The following is a 26,407-nucleotide window of genomic DNA, read 5'->3' as shown; positions in this document are numbered from 1 at the left end:
TGGCCCCCCTCTCTCATGGCGGACCTCTGCCACCAAACGTCTTATTGTATCGCTATCAAGCACAGAAACTCCAAAAAGACCCGCTGATTATAGTATTCTGTTTCCAGGGAACACTGAAATTGTCATGAAAACAACCCCCACCCCACCCATGCTCCAAAAATATATGAAAATGCAGCCTCAGCTGACAAAGTTATAATAGAGGCTTGTATAATGTCCCTTTTTCAGCTTTTTTTCTTTCTTATAACAAAACTTCTGTCAACACAGTGTTGGAGCAATCAAGGCAACGTGTGCTTTTTTGTGCACACAGTAGCAATCATCCAAATGGAAATTACATCCTTGGAGCAATGGGTAAATAACATGGACAGGACGTTGGTATGCAAAACAACACATATTTATGGGAAGGATGAATTTAAATCTATTTTTTGTCGTATAAGGAAATTTCCATCCTGAGCAAATGCCACGTTTACATACATGGCATTATACCTCGCACGCATACGCAGAGAAAGTGAATAATCACGGCATCATTTACAAAACATTATTTGCACTCAGTCAGCCCATGTTACAACTGTGCTCAGTAAGGGTCACGGCGCTACTAAAATAATAAGAAATAATGATGTGGTGATGGTGAGGAATAGTGGCAGAAAGTGTAGAAAGGCTTTCAGTACATTTGTGGAGTTCAGTTTCGAACAGTGGAAGGACCGTACGAGTTTTAGCCCCTTTGGTGAGAAATCAAGCTCAAAATGACCTCCTGGTTCCGCTGACAGTTATGATAACACATATTTTGCCAATTGACGTGACATTGCTTGAACAAGTACAAAAGGCTGTGAAATTAAGTACCTTTTGATTAAAATATCTGTTAACAGCATTGTCAGTGAGGCCAGGAGATCATTTTAAGGTATATTTCTACACCTATCAAATTCTCACTCAAAATACAGAAAGATGTGAGCTACCATCAGGAAATAATTCCCTACAGCCATTCCCTTAGGGTTGGTTGGGTAATAACGTAAACACACTCTTGGAATATCTCTTCCCACTTGCATACTTCTTACTTCCCTAAAAAACTCTTTCTCTCCTGGCTCCTTCACCTCTACTGGATGTGCCGTTCCTCGCTTATTGAGGCTGCCTCTCTCTCACTACTATTCCTTCATCTTTGTTCTCTCGTCTTCTTCTACCTTTCTCTCCCGCCCCAACACAACAACAACAACAACAACAACAAAAACAATGTCTCCTGCACTCTCCTCTTTGGCGGGTGGGGGTTAGTGGGAAACGGACGATACGGCTGAATATGTGAGTATGGAGTTTCGCCTGAGTGCTCTGTGTAGTGTCGGGGGAATTTTAAAGAGTGGGAATTGCATCAAGCCAAATGGAGTTGCGGCCTACATCATCCTACCCTCCGCAAAGTTGTCACTTGAGTTAGCCTCTCAGATATGTACACGCCATCTGCAAATGCTAATTAGCATGTCTCGCTCCAAAATGGCCGCTGATGCAATCCCCACTGCCCCCTGTGCCTGGAATGAGTGTCGTCCTGTGCTTGGTCCCGGTGTTGTGCTGCCTGTGCTGTGATGTGGTAGATATTATTTTAGAATAATCTTTATTTGTTGTTGTTTTCGCTGTCTCTGTATTTATTTTTTCTGCATTGCTTTTTTGTGGTGGTTGTGCTTTAGATCATCTTCAAAACTTTCAGTTCAGACATTTTGTATTTATATGTCTTTTTAGTTGTAAATATTTACATATTCAGGTTTTTTTTCCATAATCTATTATAACTCTGCAAATCAGAATCTGAGTCTGGCACAGACGAGTGCCTTTTCATATGCAAGGAATTTGTCATGCCAAGGATCATAACTTTGCTGTGTAAAGAATTGGCCCAAAATATTCAGCAATAGCTGGTGCTAATGCCAAGATCGGACTACACGATTTTTCCGTTTTTCACAATGATCACCATGTCATATTATGCGATCATAGTGCCATAAATTCTTAGCGATTGTGGTCCCGTTCCAGGCGTTCATATTCGGGCCCAAAGTTAGACGGTGCTTTACAGTATCACACGTCACTCATTCACCTTCAGTGACATTCCCCATCACCGTGGCAACAAGGCCGTTAAAAACCTTGTGCCTTCGTTTAGGCCCGCTCCCCCTGAAAGATTCCTCAAAATTGATTGGGAGTTCCTCTTTGAAGTGAACTCCAGGGAAGTTAATGGCCGAGGTAAAAGAGTGCCAATAAGCTGCCTGGATGTGAGCAGCACTCATTCACCAGACATTCTAGTTATTGGTTGCTGCCGAGAAATGAAAGGGCCTTTTTCACATTTACATAACCTGCGTTATTCTCTACCCGCCTTGTCAAGCAACGATTTACTGTAGCTTAGCAGCAAGCGCTCCCATAAACCTCTTAAAGATAACATATTATGCTCCTTTTTACACAAGTTAATATATGTCTCTGAGGTCCAAAAAAACATGTTTTAGAAGGGTTTTTTTTGTGAAAATACCACTCAGATTATGCATTCTAGCCATTCTACCATCCTACTCCATCGTGTTCCTGACGCTCTGTTTAAGTGGGAGAAGCCACCCTCCCGACGCCCGAGTTCTGTGAGCCCATCGGATTCGAGCACAAGTTCCGGGTTCTGTCGAATTTAGTCTGTAAACTTTCCCTGATTTCACCTTATCAGCCCACCAAAATCTGTTTTTGAACAAATTTAAGTTGAGAAATAAGCAATCCAGTTGCTGAATCTTCCGTCGTATCCATGGTGTCCAGAGCGACGCCGAGCTTTGAGCACCGTGGGATACAGCAGGGGCTTGGGGCTTTTTTGTTTCATTCATTTATGAAAAGGTCGGAAAATAAAATCAAATAAATGAAATGGGGGATGGTGCTCCGTAGCCTACAGTATAGTCAACCTACCGTGGACATATACACACACATACACACACACAGACAGAAAGGAACACAGCAACTATTTACATTTCCCTCATCTGCATTTTTGTCATGGACAGTTGGTATTAATTCCTCTTTCTTTTAAAGGATTTGTGCTGGTCTGTGCAGCCAACAAAGCACTTCCCATAATAATGTCTTAGATTCGATGCTAGCGGGTCCTGTGGCGCTCTAACTGTGGGTGGAGTTACTCAGATGGAGTGCAGTTCTAATTAGAATTACTCCCTCAGTGACAGGTACAAGGGTAACAAAGCTGAATGGCTCGTTTCACCACCTCTTCTGAATTAGAACACTTTCACCGTTTCTGTCATAGTAGGCCCATCAGAGAAAGAAAAAGGGAGTTTTGCATAATAGGTCCCCTTTAAGAAATCAAGGTGAAGTGAAAGCTTGCCAGTGAAGTAAATTAATTTAAGAAGACAAGAAGATGTTCTACTTTGACTAGTATTGTTAATTTTTTGAATGATGCTAGCTGTGCTGCGTGATATGGATAAGAAAAAGTGGATAGAAATTTGAATTCACATACTCATTGTTTTTGTTTTTGATTCCTTCCTGTTTGTGTACAGGAAATGGTGATTGGAGGGCTCAAGCCAGACACCACCTACTCCATCACGGTGGCAGCATACACCACCAAGGGGGACGGAGCCCGCAGCAAACCAAAACTGGTGGTGACCAAAGGGGCAGGTTAGTACAACGTCAACTAAATTTTGAGGGTTGTTTTTTTTTGCTGCAATATTTATTGTAACTTACTAAGATGCTAGCGCCCCAAAATCCCCCTCAACAGTCGCACCCTCTGTGAGACAAAGTGTTAAACAGTGAAAGACTACGTATAAAAAGGAAAACACTGCTTTTATGAAGGTAGAGTACATTAGATGTAGAGTACATTAGAGATTACTATAAAACTAAATACAGGACCGTTGAAAAGCTTGATAACGGCAAAGTGCCCCCCTCAGTCAGGCCTGCTTCTTTTGTCATTCGGCCCACGTTAAGAAAAAAAAACATGGCACAGGTTGTGCATGAATCTTTTATGCATCACAACAAATTGAATTGTGTGTGTGTGTGTGTGACGTTTTTTTGGTAAAATTCTGACACTCCCGAGCTCCCCGTGCACTCGGAGTGAAACAACCGGAGGCTAGAGCCTGCGATGGTGGGAGGAAGCCTTGTTACCAAACTGACGGACCCGGCAGTTTAACCCCGGAGCGCTTGAGCCTCTTAGGAAGCCGGCAGATTAAAGACTGTGGAACACTACTAGGAAGCGGCGCGAGGAGTGCTATGAAAGAGAGAGAGAGAGAGAGAGAGTGTGTGTGAAAGCCTCCTTTGAAAGAAATTTTAAGCATCACAGCCATTGATAGGAGGGTCCTTTTGTGCAGGCATCAGTGCTGCTTTCAGGTGAACCAGGCAACACCTACATTATACATGCTCGCACACACAATGTCAAAACCAAGCACACACACACTGACCCATCTGTCTTTCATCCTCACACACACACACGCAAGGGGGAGATTTGCTCACCCCTCCGTGACAGTTTGGGGTGATGACAGGTGCGTGTGTTGCCGGTGTCTGGGAAGCGAGTGCTGTCATTCTCCAGTCGTCCTACAGTCGATGCTGTCCTGACTGATGTGGCAGCCGTGTCCTAGAGCGGGAAAAGGCCGTTCCCTTTTTCATTATTGAAGTACAGGGAAATTGCCCACGCCAGAGGGGGTGAAGGGATGGATAAATAAATAAAAAGAATGGATGCAAAACAGGGAGAGGAGAAGAGCCGCGGGTTGACTGACAGGGACCGCAGGCTGCTCGCAGTGGATGAGACAGAGTGTCGGGTTTCAAAACGGTATTTTATTTAAAAAAAAATTTTGGTCCTTTTATCTGTCGTTCAACAGTTAAACTTCTTTGGCCTTGACCTGTTTGAAAAATACATTTTGTTGAAGGACAAAAAGTCGCCATCTTCGGGTTCTCGCAATGGAGCTACGGTATGGACCAGACATAATTACTCGAAATTAGAATGATTAAATCAGTGAAGAATGAAATCAATAAATAATCAAATGTACCTTATTTATATATAACATGAACAGATTATAATTATTAACATAAATATTTCATAATCACCCTTTTCACAGTAATATATTTAACTTGAATTATTTTCCTTTGCCCTTGTCATTATAATAGGTTTCATTTCTCAATGACACTTTCCCAATGAAAGTGAGCTTTTTCATAATAATAGAGACTTTTCTGTGATGTCAATAATGTCTATGAAGAAGAACAATCTTTAATCGTCACACAGCACACCACATTACAACACATGTACGCACACACACACACACATGCACATGCTTTGGATGGTGGCCGGTGAAATGAATATGTACAGTATATAATATGTATGTATGTATATGTATATAATATGTAAGGTAGGCATTGGCACGCACACACACACACACACACACACACACACACACACAAACTTTTTTTTTGCACACTTTTAAAACAAACACTCGCCAAAACTCTTACACAACGGCGCTTCAAAACTTTTTTTATTTTATTTATTGGCGACATCTTATAGCTAGAATTGCCCTCAGGGAAGCAGGATGCAGTCTTGTGCTTTTCAGCACAGATCAGTGCACCAAATGATCCATACAGAATGACATCACCACAAAAAAAGAGGAAAATACGAAACAGCACTGAAAAGATGGATCCTCTTTCGTGTCTGGGTAGAATATTGGACAAAGTCTTTCTCTCAATTCAATTTCTAATCCAGAGAAATCAATTTGGCAGTTTGGCTTGAACCTGTTTTTTTTTTCCAACAAGTGAAAGCAAGGTCTTAAGGGGAAACGTTGTCATCTGCTTTACAATGCCAGAATGAATACTTTTTACGTACAAAAAGTAAAAAAAGTAAGTTCTCTTGGCAAAAAGATATTTCAGAAAGATTATTCACCATACAAATTGTTCTTGAACTGCTACAGATTTTGATGTGGAGCAGTGTCTTCTATTAGACACCACAAACCAAAGCTCTCTGTAAGGCCCTGCTCGCACCCCAAAGAGAGTCCTTTCTGTCTTCTCCATGTACAAGCAGCAGTACATAGGCTCCATCGTTGGTCCCTGTGTTATGGAATGAAAGATTATATCAATTTATAAGTTCATGGTCATCACATTAAACATCATGGTAATGAAAAAGTATTTGATCAACTCTGATGTCATCGGCCATATCTTTATTTTTAATGAATGATCAATTATTAATTATTGATACTCTTTGTATTCATTATTAATTAACTTCATTAATATTAATTTATAATACAAAATTGTGTACAACAGTATGGCATTATGTTAATTGAATGGCAGTACAGGACCACTGAAAGACACTCAACAGTAATTCTGATTTGTTGTCAAGTTCTATCTTTTGAATTGTCATCTCACTCAAGAAGCCACACTGCTCCAAGGTGTGTGATCCAACTAGTCGAGAGAAGGAAGTCTTGTTCATTTGATGATCATAACAATAAAGAGTAGCCCTCTCATTAATAAGACTTGTTTTATTAAGAGATTTTATTTTATGTTTAGATTTCGATACAGACCTTTTCGGTCATGCTTTCATGGTTGGACATGCGATGACATTTTCAATGTTGTGCTGCATGGTACGTGCAGTCCGCTGAGTGCTGACTTGCCGCATTGAGTCTCAGCGAGAGCCACTTGAGTCCTTTTGAACGCCTATCGCAGAACAATTACCCGTAATTCCAATCCTCACAAGAAGAACAACTTCCCGCATGTCGCTGTCATTTTGATCCGGTGAGAACACATCGATATAATGGCCCCGAGATGTCTCCTCACCCTTCCTCTCTCTCTCTCTCTCTCTCTCTCTCTCTCTCTCTCTATCTCTGTCTCTCTCTCTCTCTCTCTTTCACTCTCTCTCTCTCCCACCCTCTCCCTCTCTCTCTTCCGGTCAGTGGGATGTCAGCTAAGTGGAACATTTTCTCCCCTAATGGCGCCCACTTCCCTAAATGAGCCTTGTGTTTTGCAGTGCATTTCAGTAGGCGCCAGTTCTCCCGAAGAAACGGCAATGAATACAATCTCTCTCCCAACAAATCCATCCATCCATAAATGAACCCACACACACTTTCTCACAAAGTCAAGTAATCTTAGTGGTTGGAAAGAAGACCTTTACTGTCAAAAAGTTCCCCTTTGGCCAGGATTGTATTTCATTACAGAGTCACAAATTAAATCTGTGTGTGTGTGTGTGTGTGTGTGTGTGTGTGTGTGTGTGTGTGTGTGTGTGTGTGTGTGTGTGTGTGTGCGTGTGCGTGTGCATACGTGCATGTGCATGCGTATGTATGTGTGTACATAAAAGTCGTATCACTTATGTTTGCCTTCCATGCTTTAGTTTGCATTGAGTCCCACCCTTACACACACACACTTCGTCGACTGTAAACTCACTGGAGCACTGACTGCAAAGTTCCTCTTCTTCACTCAGTTAGGACGGACGCACACATGCACAGAAACACACACACACACACACACACACACACACACACACACGCACACACACTGGCACACAGGTTGGTAGATGACCAGAACCAGAACGCCTATTAGACGGAATGTGTTTGTGTGTTATACACCAAACATGGTGAGGCTACGTACAGTAAGTGTGTCTGTTTGAGGGGAACAAATTGAAATGAGGGTGAAAGCAGAAGCTTTCATCCATCCCTCTGTCCCTCTGTACAGTGTCTCGCTTCCTCTCAATTGGGGCTGAGAGTCTGTCTGTCAACAGAGGTCCATTAATACAGCGGCCTGATGGGATACGTGCCTGCTGGCCCACCACACGGGATTGAACCACCCGAAAAAAAGAGAGAGAGGTAGATTTAGAGGGAGAGGACGGAATGTAGATATGGACTGAAGTTTCGCAGTGGTTGATGTGGAATTCAAAGAGAAAGAGAAGAGGTTAGGTTAGAGTGTTGAAAGCGAGATGAGAGGAAGGCAGGCGGACAAAAGGTTCCCTAGAAGTTGCACACACTCACACACATGCACATCCACACCTGCGTGTCATATCTGTGTGGTGGATTGCTTCTTCTTTCCTTTCACCTTCATCTTGCGGCATGAGATTTTGCGATACAAAGAAAGTGGCGATATGCATCAAGGAGCTGAAAAATGGAGCGTGACAACAAAATGTGCTCATTTTTCATTTAATTGGTGTTTACATGCATTGAAATAGATGAAAAGCTGTCAAATTAAAATCGAAAAACTTGCGAATGCATTTGCATCTCCACTTTCCGCCAAAAGATGTATTTCGTTCTTTCAGCAGGAAAAAAAATATAAAGCAGTGCATTGGAATTGAAAGTTTTTTGAAAGCATCTGCTTTTAAAACGGTGATTTATTTCTTAAGAGACATTGCATCATTAGAAAGAAATACGAATAGAACTAACTCTAGGACATAATTATACTTGAATTTCTAATACTTCTGAAATTCATTGCACATAACACTGAATAAAAGACAGAATCTTCCACAGTCATAATTTGACTCCCAATAATGACACACCCCATCGACCAGAGCTGGGTGTATCATTACCCCCCTACTGTCATCACTCCTCCATCGCTTGTTTTCCAGCCTCCTCCCCTGCATCATGACCCTTCTCCACCCAACTCTATCCTACACAACCCCCGCAAGCTAGCGTCACAGCTGCACTTCTCTCCCTAGAACCAATCTGCAGGTGGACCAGCCACCGTGACTCGCCCTGGCCATTTATTTCCTCAACACATTTGCAGCTTTGTAGTTAAATATTCCACATCACACACAAAACAAATGGCTTCGCTGGTATGTAGGTAATAATGAAATTAGGGCCATGTTGCTTGCTGCTACAGTTTCATATGAAAGCAGACGCATACACATGAATGCACTCACACAGTGAGGGATCATAAGCTTGGAGTTCCATTTCCTTTATTAGCAGCAAGCACCCAAACTACGCCAGGCTGAGCCCGTGTTTTTATTTGCGAGCCGAGGAAGTATTAGGAGCATTTGTCTCCCCCAGAACTCGCTGCCCCTGCATTTCCATTACCGCCGAGGTTCACTTCATCAGCCCCCGCCCCCTTCCTCCCACGAGTCTTACTTGTCCTCTGCCCCCCCAAAGAACAATCTGCAGAAAGAACACCATTAGCAAACGGAAATGAAGAATAGCAGTTGAGGGACGGGAATGTACAGAGTGGATTGCCAATTTTTGTACGTGCGTGGGTGGGTGTGTATGCGTGTTATGTATGATGTTCGCACACACTTGCTTGCATCTTTGCACACAAGCACAAACATGCACACACTCACATACAGACATACTGTACATGTATGCACACTGCGTCAAGCAGAAACACGGTGGCTCCTCCAGTGCGACGCGGAGTTTGTCCAGATTTGGCGTGGTCCGGGCAAAAATATATTTGTGTCATTGTGGGTAGCAGGAAGGATGATGAAGGGGAATGGGAGACAGAATTTAGTCACCACATCACAATGAATCTGCACGTACAGACATGTATAGAGAAACACAAACCACATTTTAACACATATTATTGACAGGCTTGCATTTTGTGGGTGAAAACACGGAAAGATACCACATCACAACAGCCGGTCCAGACATTGCAGTAATTGGTAAAGAATCACACAACCGTATCCCAGTGAGATCATGCACGTTATTCATGTTGTATAACTGCACAGTTGTGCGTGTTCTTGTGCGTTCGTTCATTCCACTATTTAGTGAGTATTGTGAGCATTGCCTGCTTGTGTTTGGGATAAAGAGGGGACATAGATAACCAAGTCTGGATGGAATCACTTGACAGAGTGATGGGAACTTCGCGTGACTCTTCAACAATCATCCCTCACAGAGCCTCCATGCCAACTTGGGAGCTGGAGCTTTTCCCATAACTACCACTTTTTCCATGACACTGATGGGGGTTTTAAAGGAGGGTTGGAGTGCATGTCACCCGCAAGCGTCCCATAACTGGGCCACTCTGAAGAATGGCGTTTCAGAGCATCATAGCTCATCTATTTTACAGGGAGAGATGACTCTCGGGGCTAAAAGAGAGGCACTTTTCCCCTCTGAAAGTTTAAGCGATCCTTTGCAGCTGAGAAATTATTTTGGAGGGAGCTTACAGTAGATGTTGTATCATGAAATGGTAATGGTACAGCAATCAGCCCAGAATGTACAGGGTTCTAAAACCCATGTCTGCCCTGTGAAGGTGTTGGGCGAAACTGGAAAGGAAATATTTAAGTGAAGGTTACGTTGCCCGTTTTTTTATTTATTTATTATTATTTTCTGGCTGAGCCTTGCTGTTTGGTCGATGCTGTTTTTGCTGAGGTAAATATGGTGGAGTAGATTATTTTTTTTCTATTTCTAATATTTCTAATTTCTAATTTTTTCTAACAGCTTTCTACCTGCTAAGTACTGACATTTTCCACAATGACGCCAATGACGGTGGTTTGTATAGAGCCCCCTTATTACTCATTGACATGCCTGTACCCTAGCCTTTCAGCTTAGATATACTGTATATCAGGTCCTTGCATGACCTCCCTGATAAAAGATACACAAGTTTTTCCCATTTCTTCTTATCTCTCCACAGTGCCTGGACAGCCCTATCTGTCAGTGGCTCAGGACTCTGAGACATCCGCAGTGGTCCGCTGGGACCCTCCGGAGCTGACCAATGGCATGGACCTGCAGGGTTATCGGCTTCAGTTTGGCCGCAAGGATGTCTCTCCCTTGGCTACATTGGAGTTTGCCCCACAGGAGCGCCAGTATTCTGTGGGCAGCATCCACCGGGGCGCCATGTACCTCTTCAAAATCTCAGCCAAGAGCAGGGGTGGCTTCGGAGAAGAGGCCGTGGTTGAACTAAATGTTCCCGAGAACACGCCAGGGGGGTATCCCCAAATCAATGAGGCGTCCAACATCACATGCTGTTCAGTGCAGCTGTCCTGGTCTCCACCCGTGCTGGCAGAGAGGAACGGGGCCATCACTCAGTACACGTTGGCCTACAAGGAGGCCGGCGCCGGGGGTGCACCCCGGGAACTCCGCCTGCCCCCCAGCCTCTCCAGCTACGTGCTCAACAGCCTTAAACCCAACTCAGCGTACGATGTGAAAATACGCGCACACACGATTGTAGGTCCCGGGCCCTACAGCCCACCGATCCAGTATCGCACAGTGGCCTTTGATCCAACAGGTAGGGTTTCTCTCCCGACCTGATGGGGGAGGGGGGATTGGAAATAATAAAAAAAAAAAATGAAAAAAGAAATCAACCACACAGAAATGAAAACTGCCCCCCTGCCTCCTTCAAGCACCTTCACTTCTCCACAACAACAAAAAGATTTGAAATTAATGTTGTTTGCCGTGGGATACTCACCTCACTAACCCCAAAAAGGTAATTTGCAAGTCAGTAAGTTACAGTCAGTCAGTTTGAGAAAGAGGGACGGAGCCTCAAAGTTCAAGGTAAGTGCTTTTTGGTGAGACACGCCTGTCAGTCGTCCTTGCAGCCCCTTGCCGAGCACACTCACACAGCTAATGCCACCTCACAAATCCATTTTTCCGAACAAGGTAGGACTTGGGTCACACGGTGACACTCCCAAGACGAGGTCTTTAGAACCGTTGAGGATGAACAGAGAGCAAACTTTGGTTCTTTATTTGACTTTTGGTTTTTGAGTTCATTTAAGAAAAAAACCCTCCCTTTCCAAGCCACCTCCCCCCCTCCCTCCCTCCCTCCCTCCCTGTGTCCCACACCGGGACGGTTTGTGGCATGGCATCCCCGAGATGCACTGCTGAGGACTGTTGGCATGCTGTGTTTTGGATCTGTCTCCACGCCTTGCCTGGCAGCACGCTGGCAGTGTCAACCCACGCTCAGCAGAAATCTCAGGGGCAGTTGGTGACGGTACCATTTGCCGTCCATCTGTGGGTTTGGGGTTAAATGGAAGTGTTTAGAGTTCAGCGCTGTTTGCAGAGATGGTTTGGCACTCCTGCGTCAGCTCGCCGGCAGGCTTCCCTTTGTTCCTCGTGGGTTTGTTTTTCATGAGTCTTTCGTGCTGTGTCCTAACCAACGGAGTTGCCCCTCTCACAGCCAATCACAGATCACCGCTCACTCACTCTCCGACCTGGATCAACTTTTACCGGGAAACGACAACTTTTCTTTTCTTTCTTTTTTTTTAAAGCAAAGCAAATCTTCAGTTTGTTTTCTTTTATTTTCCCGTCTTTTCAGTTCTCCCTCACTTAACGTTGGTTGTCTGTATTTTTTTTTCTTTTTTTGCCTCTGTCTCTTTCAACAGATGTTCCAAAGAACTTCACGGTCAAGTGGGCAACGAAGACCACCGTGGTCCTGGCATGGAAGTTTTCTGAAAGCAGGTCCCCATACAAATGCACAGTGAGTAGTGAGCACAGACAGTTTCAACTTGACAGATTATAAATAATAGATTATTTTGCCGATCACAGCAGAGTTGGTTTCATCTGTTGTTTCCATTCGGCTTTTCCATTCATACATTTACTTCATTCTACGAAAATAATGTAATACAGGTAATACCGGCACTTACGACCTACCTGTTTAATGACCGTTCTGACTTAGGACCACCTCTCTGACCAGTCTGTATTGTACACTGTGTACAATACTGCACCGTGCATGCAGGGCCTCTCAGCGCCAAGCATCTGTTCGTACATCACCCTTTATATACTACAGTATATACCATTACTCCGCCATTACTCCTCTCGGGCACAGGAGTAATGGCGTTCCTCTGCTGGGCTGCTCACCAGCCTGTGTGCCGATTTCCTCTGTAAGACAAAACAAAACGTTAAGCAAACTCCCTGCCTTGAGTCAGTCCAATCAGCGGCATGCAGGCACTGATTGAACCGATTCATGGCAGCTTGGTGTCCACGGGAAAAGGGAACCCTGCTGTCGTTTGCAGCCGGTGCTTGACCACTTTGTTCACCACAACTATATATACTATATATACACTATATAACCTATATATACTATATACACTATATACTATATCCACTATGTATACTATATACACTATTTACACTGTATACATCTCATCTCATCACCGTTCTCAGTCTTATTCTCGTTCCCGCAGTCTGTCAGTATTCACTACACTAGCGTTTACAATGGCAACGCCCCCTTACCGTGAAATAACACAGGTCCTCGCTTAGCCACCAATTCATTTAATGATGTGATCCTAGGAACGGAACTCGGTCATTAAGTGAGGAGTACCTGTATAACAATAGCGCAGTAATAATAGTTTTGTTTAATACTTTTCAGCCTGTGTAAGCTAAAAAGGAGTTTAATCTTGCTGCCTTTTTTCCACCCCTCCTTTAATCTACTTTGCCATCTTCCCTAACCCATTCATCCATCTCTTCCTCTCCAGATTGAGTACAACCGTCAGAAGATGGATGTAGACGCCAGGCAGATGAAGGTGCTGGTCTCCAGCCTGAGACCCAACACCACCTATGAGTTCAGGGTGACCTGTGGCGAGGACAGTGGCATGCGGCACCGTGTGGTGGCCCGCACTGCCCCCCTCATCCTGGTGAAGAAGCCCAAGCTGGACATCGACCTGGAGCCGGACAATGCTCTCACCATGTCCTTCCCACCCATTGAGAGCAAGGATGTCAAGTAAGTGTCTGTCTGTCTGTCTGTCTGTCTGTCTGTTTGTCTGTGGCATTGCTTTGTTGATGTTCTATGAAAACCTTTATCAAATGGACACACCCTTTATTTAATTTCACTTCATTCTCTGTAGGTGGTGTGTAGATTTAACTAAACAAACGAAACTCTAGACATCAACCTTACTATTTCCTGGTCACATTCATGTTGTACCTGTTGAGGCAGAAAGGGTCAGAATTTGACGCCCTTGTATATGTTTGGAATCTGGCTTTGCTTTGAAATGTGTCATTTTGTAATTGCTGGATATTTGCAGGAATTACTATGTGGTCGCAGTTCCACTGAAGAGGACGTCGACGACCGTCAAAAACCTTAAGACCCCAGACGAGATGGATATAGAGGAGGTAAGGAACCTGTAATAAAAACTGCTTGGCTGAGAGTTCATCGGAAAAAATGTAGGCACAGTGACAGAGTTTCGTAAGGTCACCTAGCTCTGAAGGCAGGTTTGCCTTAAAGAGATGTTGAGCCTTTTTAGCAAACACAGGTGTCATGCTTCTGTCATGGCGGAATGACAACCATAAACCCATTTCCACCCTGCAGCATGTTTGCCAAGATCCAAGCTGGTTTGTACTTAGGTGTCGGACTGAGTTGACTTGCATAAGTATTTTTTGAATATATTTATTTCGTTTCTAAGACACAAATTGTGTCTGACACTTCCATTTCCATAGCTGAGGAGGGGGTCACATTCAGTCCCAGATCTTGGCCAGACTCCCCTATTGGATTACACACATCTGCCTCTGTCTGCATATTTTAATGAACATTGCAGGAGGTGCGGGATTATCAGACTGTCCCTGTGCCAGAAGTTTCTAGACGCCAGGTGTAGGAGTCTGCTATGGGTGTTGAATATTTCAGTGGATACCTGGAGAAGTAGATGTTTTGGGCATTACATTTTTTTTAGGTCAGTTCCACGTGGGGAAACACGATTATGAAAATATTTGGAGTAGATTCTTGGTGGACCAGACTATCGTATTTTAGAGAGATGGATGGATAGTTGGATGAATAGATGGTTGATGGTTGCATGAATAGATGGATGGATAATCAAAAATGATGAATGCATAAACAAATAGAAAAAAAATATATACATGTGTCTCTACAGCATTCTACAATTTCAATGTTTTCAAGGTTGCATGTTTTTGTGGTTTTGGGTCTTCAATGTCCAGATACATTTTTTTTATTAACTGGTTTAAAATGGGAGGTTTCCACAAAAAAAATCCCTTTTAGGGGTAATTCAATTTGATTGAATTTAAGAAAGAAAAAATCCTGGTTCTCCTTGTTCTGCGATTATCAGCTGCTGCGGGAGGTGATGCCCAGGCTGCGGTCTCGGCGGCAGCTGGCCCAGCTGGACCAGAGGAAGCCCTACATCATGGCATGCTTCCGGCAGCTTCCGTCCAGCTTCACCGTGGGCTCGGACCACCGGCACAGCAGCTGTGAGGTCAAGCCCCTTGAACCGGGCCAGGAGTACGTCTTCTTCCTACTGGCCGAGCTCAACTCCACCGAGGGCGTGAGTCACCAAGCCTACGTCTTTTTTAAGATTACATTTTCATTTTACTATTTCTATTTTGTTTAAATCAGATAATTCCAAATCAAATAATTGAGATGTATTATTACAATTATTATTATTATTAACCATCTTTTTCTTTAAGTTCTATTTTATTGGCTCACATTCATTATAATTCATTTGTATTCTCTTCTATTTAGTTTGGTTCCGTTTATTTAAGCTTAGCTCCATTTTGCTCAAACTACAGTTTTTTTATAATATTCTATAAGATTTCATTCTATTCTATTCCTGAATTTACAGCAGCGATCAATAAAGTGTTATCTTGTTATATTCTATTCTGTTGAAAAGATTGTATTGCATGAGGAACAGTTTAATTTACTTAATTCCATTTTGACTGGAACTACTTAGAATCCAATTCACTAATTTCATTATAAATCCAAGAGTTTAGATATTTTTTTAACTGCAAAAAAACCTCCTCATATGGATAATAACCACATAAAGCTGAAACCACTCCCATCTCTGCCATCATTATCTGTTCCAACTTCCATTTCTTGACCACCTTATTTTTTTGCACTGCAGAAAATGTATGCGACCAGCCCATACACCGACCAAGTGATGACCCCGGAGCTGGTGGACGTGCGGCAGGTGGAGACGGGCGCCGACGGCCTGATCTGGGTGGTGGGCCCTGTGCTGGCCGTGGTCTTCATCATCTGCATCGTCATCGCCATCCTCCTGTACAAGAAGTGAGTCCACCCTAGGAGCGTGTTCTGCAGGCGGAATGCAACTAAACCTAACAATAATTGTGCCGGTTTTTAATGACAAGAAAAATAATTGTCTCCCGGTTTGATGATTTAGCTAAAAACAGAGCCAAGTGTTAAGCATGAGAGAACACAATGAAATTCAAATCCTCTTCCTTGAAACTTCAACTCCAGCAATAGAAGCCTGAACCATTGCAGTGTCGGTGCCATGTTTCACCAACTAACTACACCAGGGGCGTTGGCGTAGCGACCAGGCGCGGGGCAGAGCGTGTTTTTTTTTACCAGCTACACCCACTACGTGGTGAAGCATCCCAGACACGTGGATGTTGTAATAGAGAGAGGTGTATTATTGGAAACAACAGTGGTTCAAATATTTTTTTAACAAAGAGTTTGATAATAAGTTTAGCCTGAAATACCACCAATGCTTTTATTAGTTATTGTGTGAGAAATATAAAACAATCTTTGTTATTTCTTTAAGTTAAACAAGGTCTTGCATTTATCCAATTAAAAGGTATAAAAAGGTTTTAACGTAGTCTGCCATTAAAAACTTAATTAACTTAATGTTGAATTGGCCGGTGGGATATGTTTGTACTGCGTTGCATTACTTCTACATATTACATATGTGTTTGTTCTCTGTTTAAATACAGAGAGACGGGTCTTGATCAATGAGCAAATCCGATAGCAGCTCCAGGTCTCTGGTACAATGTAGGCTCATATATTGATTGCACTCCCTGAAAAAAACATTCCTATGTCGTGTGATTCCATCTTTCTATAGAAAAGGCTCGCATAGCCGCATGCAGTGGATGAACACAGTTTCAATAGGAAGCGCGCACTTACGGCACGCCGTGCATCTACGCTGTGCCAGCATGCCTGGTGTAGTTCTACCGTTACACTGCACAAAGGGAACTCAGTTTAGCGTTTAAAAGCCAAGGGACAAAAGATTTACTAGAAACTGTTTTGTCTCAACACAACTGTGATTTGCCTGTCATTGAAATTGAGCCGGTTATTTAACATTGTACTCTGGGCTTGTTGGGCCATTGGAATATAATTGCATGTTTGAGAGCATGTTGAGAGAAACGGCTCATTTGGTATTCATAGCAGCATGGAATACAAAGTCTGCATGGAAATTGTGCTGGAAAACAAATCCATTTTAACAAGCCATTTTAACTCCTGTTCAGTTTGGAAGTCAAATGGGTGTTATTTTGGAGTTTATTGTTTTGGGGTTTTTTTGTAAAAAAATAAGTTGTTCCCAATGTGGATTTCAACTTAAACATTGTTTTTCTATACACTATTTTCAACATCTGAAGAAAAACATTGAGGTGAAACTACGTCTTGAAAGGATTATTTCTGCATTGGAAACCACTGCATTACACTCTCATACCATTGACAGGACATCTTTATTTCTTTCCTTCTTTTTTTAGTGAAACTAAGATTTTAGGGGTTGAAATAAGAGAAGAAGGAGGAGAGAGGAGGAGATTCATTAAGATGCTGACAAAGACAGTCTGACATCTTTTATTTTTATTTTTTGTGAAAATATTGAAACCTACTGATGCTTACTGAAAATTGTTATTTCGAATGTAGTAACCGTGTAAAATGTGGTAAATGTTATTAGTCCATAACTGCGTTCAATTCTGACTTACTTTACCATTTTTTTACTTTATTTACCAGCATAACTTAACTTACTTACATAACTTACAATAATTAACATTTATTTGGAGCTCTCTTTAGAATTTGTCTTTTTTGAAGTCGGAGTTGTCAGAGGTTGACCTGCTTACCAGGCCAAGCAACACGTTCCTCAGGGGTCCAGGGTCTCGGCGCGAGCGCCACCAGTACAACGCTGTGTTATCGGATGATCCCTGAGTGTCCGACCTTGCCTTACCTCTGTGGTTGGGGAGAGTAACACCTCTCCTTGGATCTCTCTCTCTCTCTCTCCCTTCCCCTCTTTCTCTCTCTCTTTCTCTCTCTCTCGCTCTCTCTCTCTCTCTCTCTCTCTGGTTCCCATTTTTCCTTCCATTTTTCCCTGGTGACTAGTGTTCCCCGAGCCTGCCCTTGGAGTTGATGACTCCCCAACCCCCCCAATCCACCCCAATCCACCCCATCCCACAGCCGAGCCAAACACATAGATACACAAAGTACACCTATAACATGGATAGATACACACACTTTAGTCACACAATATTGGTACACACACAGGCCTCCAAATTCTGATGAGCTTTATCTGGCGGCTGTGAGCCCAGCGGTGGCCCCAGTGAATGTTAAACTGCTCGCTATTGATTCTCTCTCTTCTCACCTCCCCTCTCTCTTTCTCCTTGTGTGTTGTGTTTCTTTCCCTGTCTTTATATATTTATTTGACTCCCATTGCTTTCTGTGGAAACAGCAAACCCGACAGGTAAGTTTTAGCCGCCCTACATAGCAATTTACCGAGAAGACAACCTAACCCCGTCTGGACATTACAGATGGGGTTTTTTTATTAGCTGGTGGAATGTCGGGCGGGATGTGGGTGCCGGGGCGGTGAACAAGGGTTTTTTAATGGGTAGATATTCTTCTATGATATGCTTTTTCAGCTGCTCACTTCCTGACTTGTTTTATTTAATATTTTTTGTCACTGCTTTTGCTACAGATCAGGGGCGTGTCTAGGATGCAGAGACATCAGGGGCTTAGCCCAAGTAGGCTCTAGCTATTTTGCCACTCTAGGCAAACTGTCCATGGGGGGGTTCGACAGAGAACGTGTCTCCATTACACACGGTTCTTGTTTTATTCCATAAAGAAACGGAGCATAATTAAAATAAACTACATCTAAAAAAAAGACACACTACCACAGTCGGTACAGTCAGAGAGGGTGCAGCTCCAGCCCTGCGGTACTATTTTAGATCGGGGGCCATTCGTAAAACATTCGGGGCTGAAGCCTCGGACCCCCACCCCTAACGACGCCACTGCTACAGCCCTCTTTGGCAGTAACGATGACTCATTGCGTCATTGCTGAAAGTTAACCCTTTTTATTTCTCTGTCTTCTTCCTCCACTTCTTTTCCCTCTCCTACTCTTCCTCTTCTTCACAAGCCGCAAAAGAAAAGAGTCAGAGCCGCGGACCAAGTGTCTGCTGAACAACGCTGATATCACCCCACACCACCCCACCGACCCCGTGGAGATGAGACGCATCAACTTCCAGACCCCAGGTGCGATGACCAGTCAAAACCCCTGCACTGACTCACTCTGTAATAACTTGAAGTTTATTTTACATTCATTTAAACAAGGGCCGAGCTTTAAAGTCAAGTTATTCCCGAAACAACAGAGAATAAATGCCATTGGGGTGGTGAAATAAGGGAACTTTCTGACCAGTCTTTGAATCCATATATTTCAAGTGGAAATCTATAATATCCTCCATGTTGGGTGTATTACACTGCAAGCCCCAGAATTCCATTTGAAATGGCAACCTTTGTCAACATCTGGTTTTACCCTTTTCTTCACTCCAATGCAAGTATTCCTTCTTGTGATCAATTTGGAGGCAGTGGGGATTCATCCTAGGGTGCTGTTCTTTTTTGTGAATGTTCATCCATATGGACAGTTTACTGACACCAGCTGCTTGATCAAGTTTACAGCGGCTGCTGTTCACTTCACGTGAATGACCAGTCTTTGAATTATTGCTGGGAAAGGCAGGCCCCACAACTAACAATGGGAAAAAGCATAAAGGGGAGAACATGCATAATGCAAATATATTAGATGGCTGCTTCTTAAAAAGTGCCTGCTATATAACATATCAAATATTTGATTTTTTTTTTACAAAATAATCTTTCAGAATACAACTTTAAGGTTTATTTCCTTAACATATGATGAGATATTTTTGGTACTGCATGTTTAAGATGTGTAGTCTCTTCAATTGATAGCTATTCAGCCAATGATTTCAAAGGAAGCTCAGTCATGGTCAGGAAGCTCAAGGATTGTCAAACTCAATCAGCTTTTAAGTTGCCATGGAAATGCTCAACTTGATATTAACTGTAATGTTTGCTAGAGAAAAGCCACTATTGCAGTATCATTGGCCATTTGTATTCACATGTAACAAGCTCACACCCACACTACAGAGATTTTTTCTCATAATAGATTATACAATAGATTATACATGATGCTGCTGTATGCATGCTGTCCATAACATACTCTTATCCCTTCCTCTGACATTCTGTATGTGCCTACATAACTAGATACTTACCATATCTGTGCTTTTACCATCCACCCATCCAGCTACCAATCTTTCAATAACATGACGTGGCTGTTAGCTCCTAACGCTGTGAGCTATCATCTCTGTCTTCAGTTTTAGTTGCGTTTGGCATTGTTTTATTGTAAACTTAATTTTTTTCCAGTCCCTCAAGGCTTCTGCTATGTTTCCTCTCTCGTCCACCGATTGGTCCAAATACGCCTGTTGATCATCCAAACCAAAGGCTGCGATTATGGTGGAGCACACCCCATCCTGTTCCCATGCTTTCTGGCCTCTGTGGTCTTGAGTCCGAAGCGGTGTTTCTGCCCACCTACCTCCCTGCCAGTCCTTCTTTGGTCGACCTCATGCCATATCGTACTGACAAGTCAAACTCCCAGCTCTGTTTCCTCACACTTCCTGCGTCTCATCTCCGGACCAGGCAACCCTCGTCTAAAAAGCCTTTTCTGAGATTTGTTTTGTGCTTTCCTTTCTAACTGTCTGTCTTCCGAATGAACTAACTCATATTTCCAATATTCCACCGAAAAACCTACACCAGAGAAGAGTTGTTGTTTCCGCATACGCGCAACAACACATACTGTACAGACTCACACGTGAAGATAGATATTCTGTACATAATGGAACAAGTTGTACTGGTTTCATTTGCTGTCCACCTCTTTATCTGAGGCCCTTCTCCCGGTCTTATCACAGGCTCTGTAATGACAAGGAGAGCAGGTTATAATGGCTTTTCTCGCCATTTTTCTTTCTGACTTCCAGTGCTCTCTTTCCTCCTTAGCTGGCCACCTCCCCGCTTTAAATCATGGATCGACCATTTTACTTTCTCTTTCTGGTGTATTCATGATTATATAGCTAATTACACATCATAAATATATCATATATTGTAGATATGTACTGTATACATGTATAGTTGTCTTTTTTTTTTCCAAATCCCTGTTCCTTGTTCCGCAGAGCGACACTATGTCATTGTACCCAAAGAATTTTATTTAAACTGACATTTTAGCCTAATTAAGCAGGGCAATGAGCATTTGTGAATATCCCCATTAGCTAATAGCAGCCATTGTTCAGATGAACATACTCACAGCACACTTAGCCCATGCCTCTTCAACCCAACCAAGCATACGTCGCATTGGCAATGTGTGCTCATTGACTGGAATCGCTTTTAGATGAGCTTTTATACGAGCTAACGTGACACAGAAAGAGCAGCGCTCTCAGAGTGCTCGTGCATTTGTGGGCTTTATTTTTTATTCAAATCTGTAGGTCATGTAACAGCCTCGCAGTAATGTTCCATGATTCCTTGGAGCGCAGACTGGCGCCTTTCTGTCTTCGTATGCCATTATCTTCATTGGTGCCCGGGGTTAAATTGGCAAACACGGCCAAACTAATGAAGCACCACAGCTCAGCTGATATCTGCTGTCTGTCTTCAATGAAGACCGACCCTCCAGCTATAATTACTCTCTCTCTCTCTCTCTCTCTCTCTCTCTCTCTCTCTCTCTCTCTCTCTCTCTCTCTCTGTTTATTGCTGTTTCCCCAAATCTTGTTTTTGTTTTTTTTGGAGACTTTTGGATTTTTTCCCCCTTTCTCTACCTCCATCTTTCTCTCCCATAAGCCTTACATTCTGTTATTGTCTTTCAGTGACTCCATTGCTATGCCCATTTTCCATCTTTCGTTCTCTCTGTTTTTTTTTCATTAATCATAACTTCATTATTCGTTACTTCATTCTTTTTTTTTTTCTCTCTCTCTCTCTCTCATTTTCCCAAAATGATTTCTCCCTTTGTACGTCAGGTGGAATTCTATTGACTTAAAGGCATTCCAGTTCCAGTTTTGACACTCCCTGGCATCTATTAGAAACCTATTTGTTTTCTCTCAACTATACACAGACCACACTCGCATCCTCATCCTCCTCTCATCTTTTTCAGTGCGCCCACACACACACACACACACACACACACACACACACACACACACACACACACACACACACACACACACACACACACACACACACACACACACACACACACACACACACACACACCCACACACACACACACTTGAACACGGTTTCACATTTACAAGCGCATTCCAACACACAGACGCCCATTCGCCGCCCTGCCGCTGGGAAGAATGACATTTGGAGACAACAGATTTGAACGCTGCTCCCCCCTCTGCCCTCCCAGCCAGTTGTAATTAGTCACTGCCTCAGATCAATTAGAGAGAGAAGAGGTCTTAATTTTCCCCTAACTTCCTCTCTACCTCTCTCTTATTAGCACCATGTGTAATCTCTCTCGCTCTCTCTCTCTCTCTCTCTCTCTCTCTCTCTCTCTCTCTCTCTCTCTCTCTCTCTCTCTCTCTCGGCTTCCTCTTCATTGAGATAGCTTTCTTACGATGGGTTCTGTCAGGACAGCTGTGAATGTGCTACTCCAGATTTACTTCCCGTCCATCGCAGGGTTGGAGGAAGGGAGTGAGCGATCAGCCCATCCGGTTCACACCCACCCAACGGTCGCAGCAGCCTCTTGATCCTGTCCTCCGGTGATCTCTCCCCACCTTCACCTCCATGGATCCTCTTGGGTATTGGCGTTGTGGCTTACGGCCTCCTCTTCTGCCCCCGGGGAATAGTCAAACCGTCAGAACGCCTCCTCGGCGCGCTGACTTACCCATCCGCCCCGGCACCTCAGCTGTCGGCCCAGTATGTGGAAGCGTTACCACACCTTTCTCTCCTGATGCTTCCATGCCAACTGTGGACAAAGGAGCCTTTCACGTCAAATTTTCACGAGGAAACATAAGCCCCCCCCCCCACATCTCAAAGCTGCAACCCCCGTCTCTTTCGAGTTCCCTTTCCACAGGCCTCCTAATCGCTGTTTATGAAAGCTCTGAGATAGCGAATCGATTTTGTTATCTCGATTTCTATGAGTGTTGACGCCGGTGCCTGACAGAATGGGTTTGAGCTCGTGGAAGCAGAAACGGCTTTGGCACTGATTTGTGAGCAGAGGGGGAGATGCTGGAATGTGTGGAAAGTGTCCTCCTTCTCCCCCAGTGTTTCTCTTGCAGAGTAGCTTCATGTCCAGTAGCCAGGTCGCTCTGAGAAGGCCTCCTCCGTTCTTCAGGACAGGACTTTGTCTCCAATATTATCCTGCCTCTGTGTCTCTCGTGTATTGTGTGTTTTCACCGATGGGGTTATTTTGTCCATTTCGACAGATGTCTGTATACATACATATCTACATTGCCTGTTCTGTTGGCATCTCGTCCCTTTTTCAAACTGTTTTTTCCCCTATATGTTGCTGTTCTTCACAGATTCTGGTTTGAGCAGTCCTCAGAGCGAAGCTGATATTATCGATGAAAGTTAGTCAACTCCACATTTGGTTCCTCTGCTTGTTTGTCTTCCAGCTGTTTATGTTTTTTCATTCTTTTTCTTTTGGTCCTCCTCGGTGCCATTTAAACACAATACCACAATCATCTTGTTGTTTTGAGCTACGCGTATTGATTTCCCTCGTGACACAGCGCTTCAGCACTAACGGCCTTGTTTCTTCTTTTTTTTTTTTTTTTACATCCACGGGTAACCTGGGCTGATTGAAGTCCTTTTTTCTCTCTCTCTATTTACATTTTAGTTGAACATAATGTCACGGTTTCCACACGGGCTGTTGGCTTTTTGCATTAACCACGGCGCACTGATAACCTGTGCGATCACGTCTGCTGAGGAGGAAACGGAGGCTTAGTTTAGTTTTAATGCAGGACTTCAGCCTCTTCCCTCCCGCCTTCCCTCCTCTTCCTCCCCCACACTTTGCTGCACACTTTTACCCCCTTCCTCCTCCCTCTTCTGACTTTCTTCTTTTCCACTACAACTGCTCCGGTTCGTGGCTGCACCAACAGGACCTTGCTTACGTGCGGAGATAACAAGTAGAACTAATTTAAGCGGTGGCAAACAATGGTTTGCCCCCCCCCCCCCCCCCCCCCCGCCCTCGATGTGCAGGCAGAAAGGGAACATCACAGAGAAAAAGCAGTTTTTCTTTTCTTTTTAAAATTTTGTTTATTTACCGCAGATAAAGGAAGACTAGATCATAAACATTTGGAGAGCGGGGTTGGGGTTATCAAATAATAATCATTATATTTTTATCTCTCGCGTGGATCCACTGCAGATGGGGGGATATTGGAAATGTTTAATTAGATGCTTGTCTGGGTTGTCCCCCCCCCCCCTTCTCTGTTAAGTGATGTCACTGTTGATTGGGGGGCTTGACTGGGCTTGAGGTGTTGAAGAGGAGGATGAGAGGAGCTAAGGGGACGACAGTGGAGTGGAATAACAACAACTTGTCCTTGAGTGAATTTGCAGGAGGACGGGTCAGGGCGACGCCAAGTTTAGAAATCAAATCTCCTCTTGGGTAAATACACGTGGCGCGCTGTGTGCTTTACGGCGTTAGGTAAAAGAAAACAATGCCGGAGACAAATGAGTCGATCGTTTGTCTCAGAGCAGCGATTGTGAATGGAAGGAAGGGAGGGGAGAGAAAGACAAGAACAAACAGACACAAGCTTCATAGCAAGGTTATGTCAATGTTCCCAAAGGTTTGAGGATAAAGATAAATTAATGGGTTAAAGCCTAACAAAATGTTTGAAGTACTCCTATTCCTTTCACAAAAATCAAAACAATTACTCTGGAACACATGACGAGTTTTTGGAGCGGAGGAACCTTTCCATAGTTCTAAGAACAGTAGGAGGACCCTGCCCTTTTTTATATTGTGTCCGCACTGCAGGAACTGGGAACGACCGTAGTTCTTAGAATGCCGTTTTGAGCTACCCTACTTCAGTGTACGCACTCTTCAAGCACAAGAGGAACAATGATTGACGGCGATTGGTCGAACATACTGTACGAGCCAGTGCTGCACCGGCAACCGCCATATTTAAAAATATGGGTAAAGCGTCAGCAGTTAACAACAACTGGTAACGGTAGCCTTAAAAAATGGAACAAAACACAGACAAATGTTTTGTACACTCTGTTAATGTCATGAAACCCACGGCACACGGTTGTATATCGTGCAAAAGTGACTTGCTATAACAACTGCCGGCCGACATACATCACTTCAGTTTTCCTATTGGCGGTGCGAATGCAAACAGGAAGTAGACCTTGAAGGTATGTAGTTCTAGGGGTAGCTCGCCAGTGGGCAGTTCCTCTCAGGGAGTCCCCAGAACTGTTTGGTCTGAAAAACACAGCCCACAGCCCCTTCCATTCGTTTTTCATGGCACAGGCTCGTCAACTAAATTCGACTGCCACTCTCACGACAATCTTTGTTAATCGCTGTAATTTTAACTGTAATTAGCGTCCCTACATTGTAAAAATTCATAGCTTATATATGAAGGTCGTCAGAGAAAGTGGGATCCTCTCTAAGTGTCACAAAGACAACAAAAATGTTGCCACATGTAGGTCTGTGGAGCATACACAGAGGAGGGAAATTGAGGATGGTTAATGTGATTATGCCGATTTTCACAGCCAATTTAACTCGGGGGTGGGGGGCTTGTGACCGGACGTCAACGTTCCAGGGTGACTGACCTTAACACCCTGCAGAGAATAGCTGCCTTTTAATCTGACAATACATGTGAAAGTCATATGTATTGTTGATCCCAGGGCAGTTATAAGGCCACAACGTATGGCTGTCTCAATTTTCATTACATGGGCACGGCATTATGCTACTAAATGGACTAGCTAGCTGGAGTCAAGTTCACTGCTCATAGTGCAGGGCCTTCTGGAGGGGGAACCATGGGAAATTCACTGCAATTGTAATTGTACTGTCTGACAAGGCTGATTCATATTTCTTCATGTAATCAGAGAGTCTAGGTTAATGTTTGCGACTTAGGAAAGAGAACTGTGTTTTTGCGCAGTTTCCCTGGTGTCGATGGTGATGGCTGTTGATCATACTGGCAGGGTTTGCTGATCATTAGAGGGAATGGGCTTATGGAGAAGGCAGGGCCTGTTTGCTGACAGCTGTGTGAATAGCATGTTGCTTGCTTTTGCCTTGGCACGGCTCGGGTGGAGCACCTCACTTTATCACTAAGCATCGCTCACATCCACACACCCTTTTATTCCCCTCACACTTCCCCACCCACAAGCCCCTGGGGCATGGCTACTCTCCGAGATCAGCACCTTCCTTAGTTAGTGAAGGATCATAATTGGTTCAAGGACACAGAACGCACGGTAGTGTTTAGCATATTGTGCCATTATGACAAAGGATAAGCATAGCATAGAAGTTATTCATCAGAGTTCATCAGGTTCGATCTTGATCGGTTGATTTGGTGTGCTCTTATAATTTATTTTAAAATTCAGGGAAGTGCTGGTAAGAGTTTCCTCTGATTACTTGAATACAAAGAGTTGTTGCAAAGACTTAGCTTCTTCAATTTCT

The 26,407-nt window shown here is 43.6% G+C and overlaps 1 protein-coding gene across 1 annotated transcript in view; it reads left to right on the top strand.

Annotated features, from left to right (window-relative positions):
* Positions 1 to 26,407, top strand: part of ptprsa (protein tyrosine phosphatase receptor type Sa) — a 201,221-nt gene that overhangs the window by 140,255 nt on the left and 34,559 nt on the right. Inside the window, exons 13-20 of the mRNA XM_080014935.1 lie at positions 3,486 to 3,603; positions 10,495 to 11,088; positions 12,182 to 12,276; positions 13,274 to 13,518; positions 13,820 to 13,907; positions 14,852 to 15,064; positions 15,641 to 15,804; positions 18,878 to 18,993. Coding sequence (XP_079871061.1) covers positions 3,486 to 3,603; positions 10,495 to 11,088; positions 12,182 to 12,276; positions 13,274 to 13,518; positions 13,820 to 13,907; positions 14,852 to 15,064; positions 15,641 to 15,804; positions 18,878 to 18,993 — 1,633 coding nt within the window. The remainder of the gene's footprint in view (positions 1 to 3,485; positions 3,604 to 10,494; positions 11,089 to 12,181; positions 12,277 to 13,273; positions 13,519 to 13,819; positions 13,908 to 14,851; positions 15,065 to 15,640; positions 15,805 to 18,877; positions 18,994 to 26,407) is intronic.

This window comes from Zeus faber (genome assembly GCF_960531495.2).
Source record: "Zeus faber genome assembly, chromosome: 1".
In the NCBI taxonomy this organism is placed as follows: Eukaryota; Metazoa; Chordata; class Actinopteri; order Zeiformes; family Zeidae; genus Zeus; species Zeus faber.
Note: the sequence above shows the minus strand (reverse complement) of the source record. Positions and strands in the feature narration are given on the sequence as shown.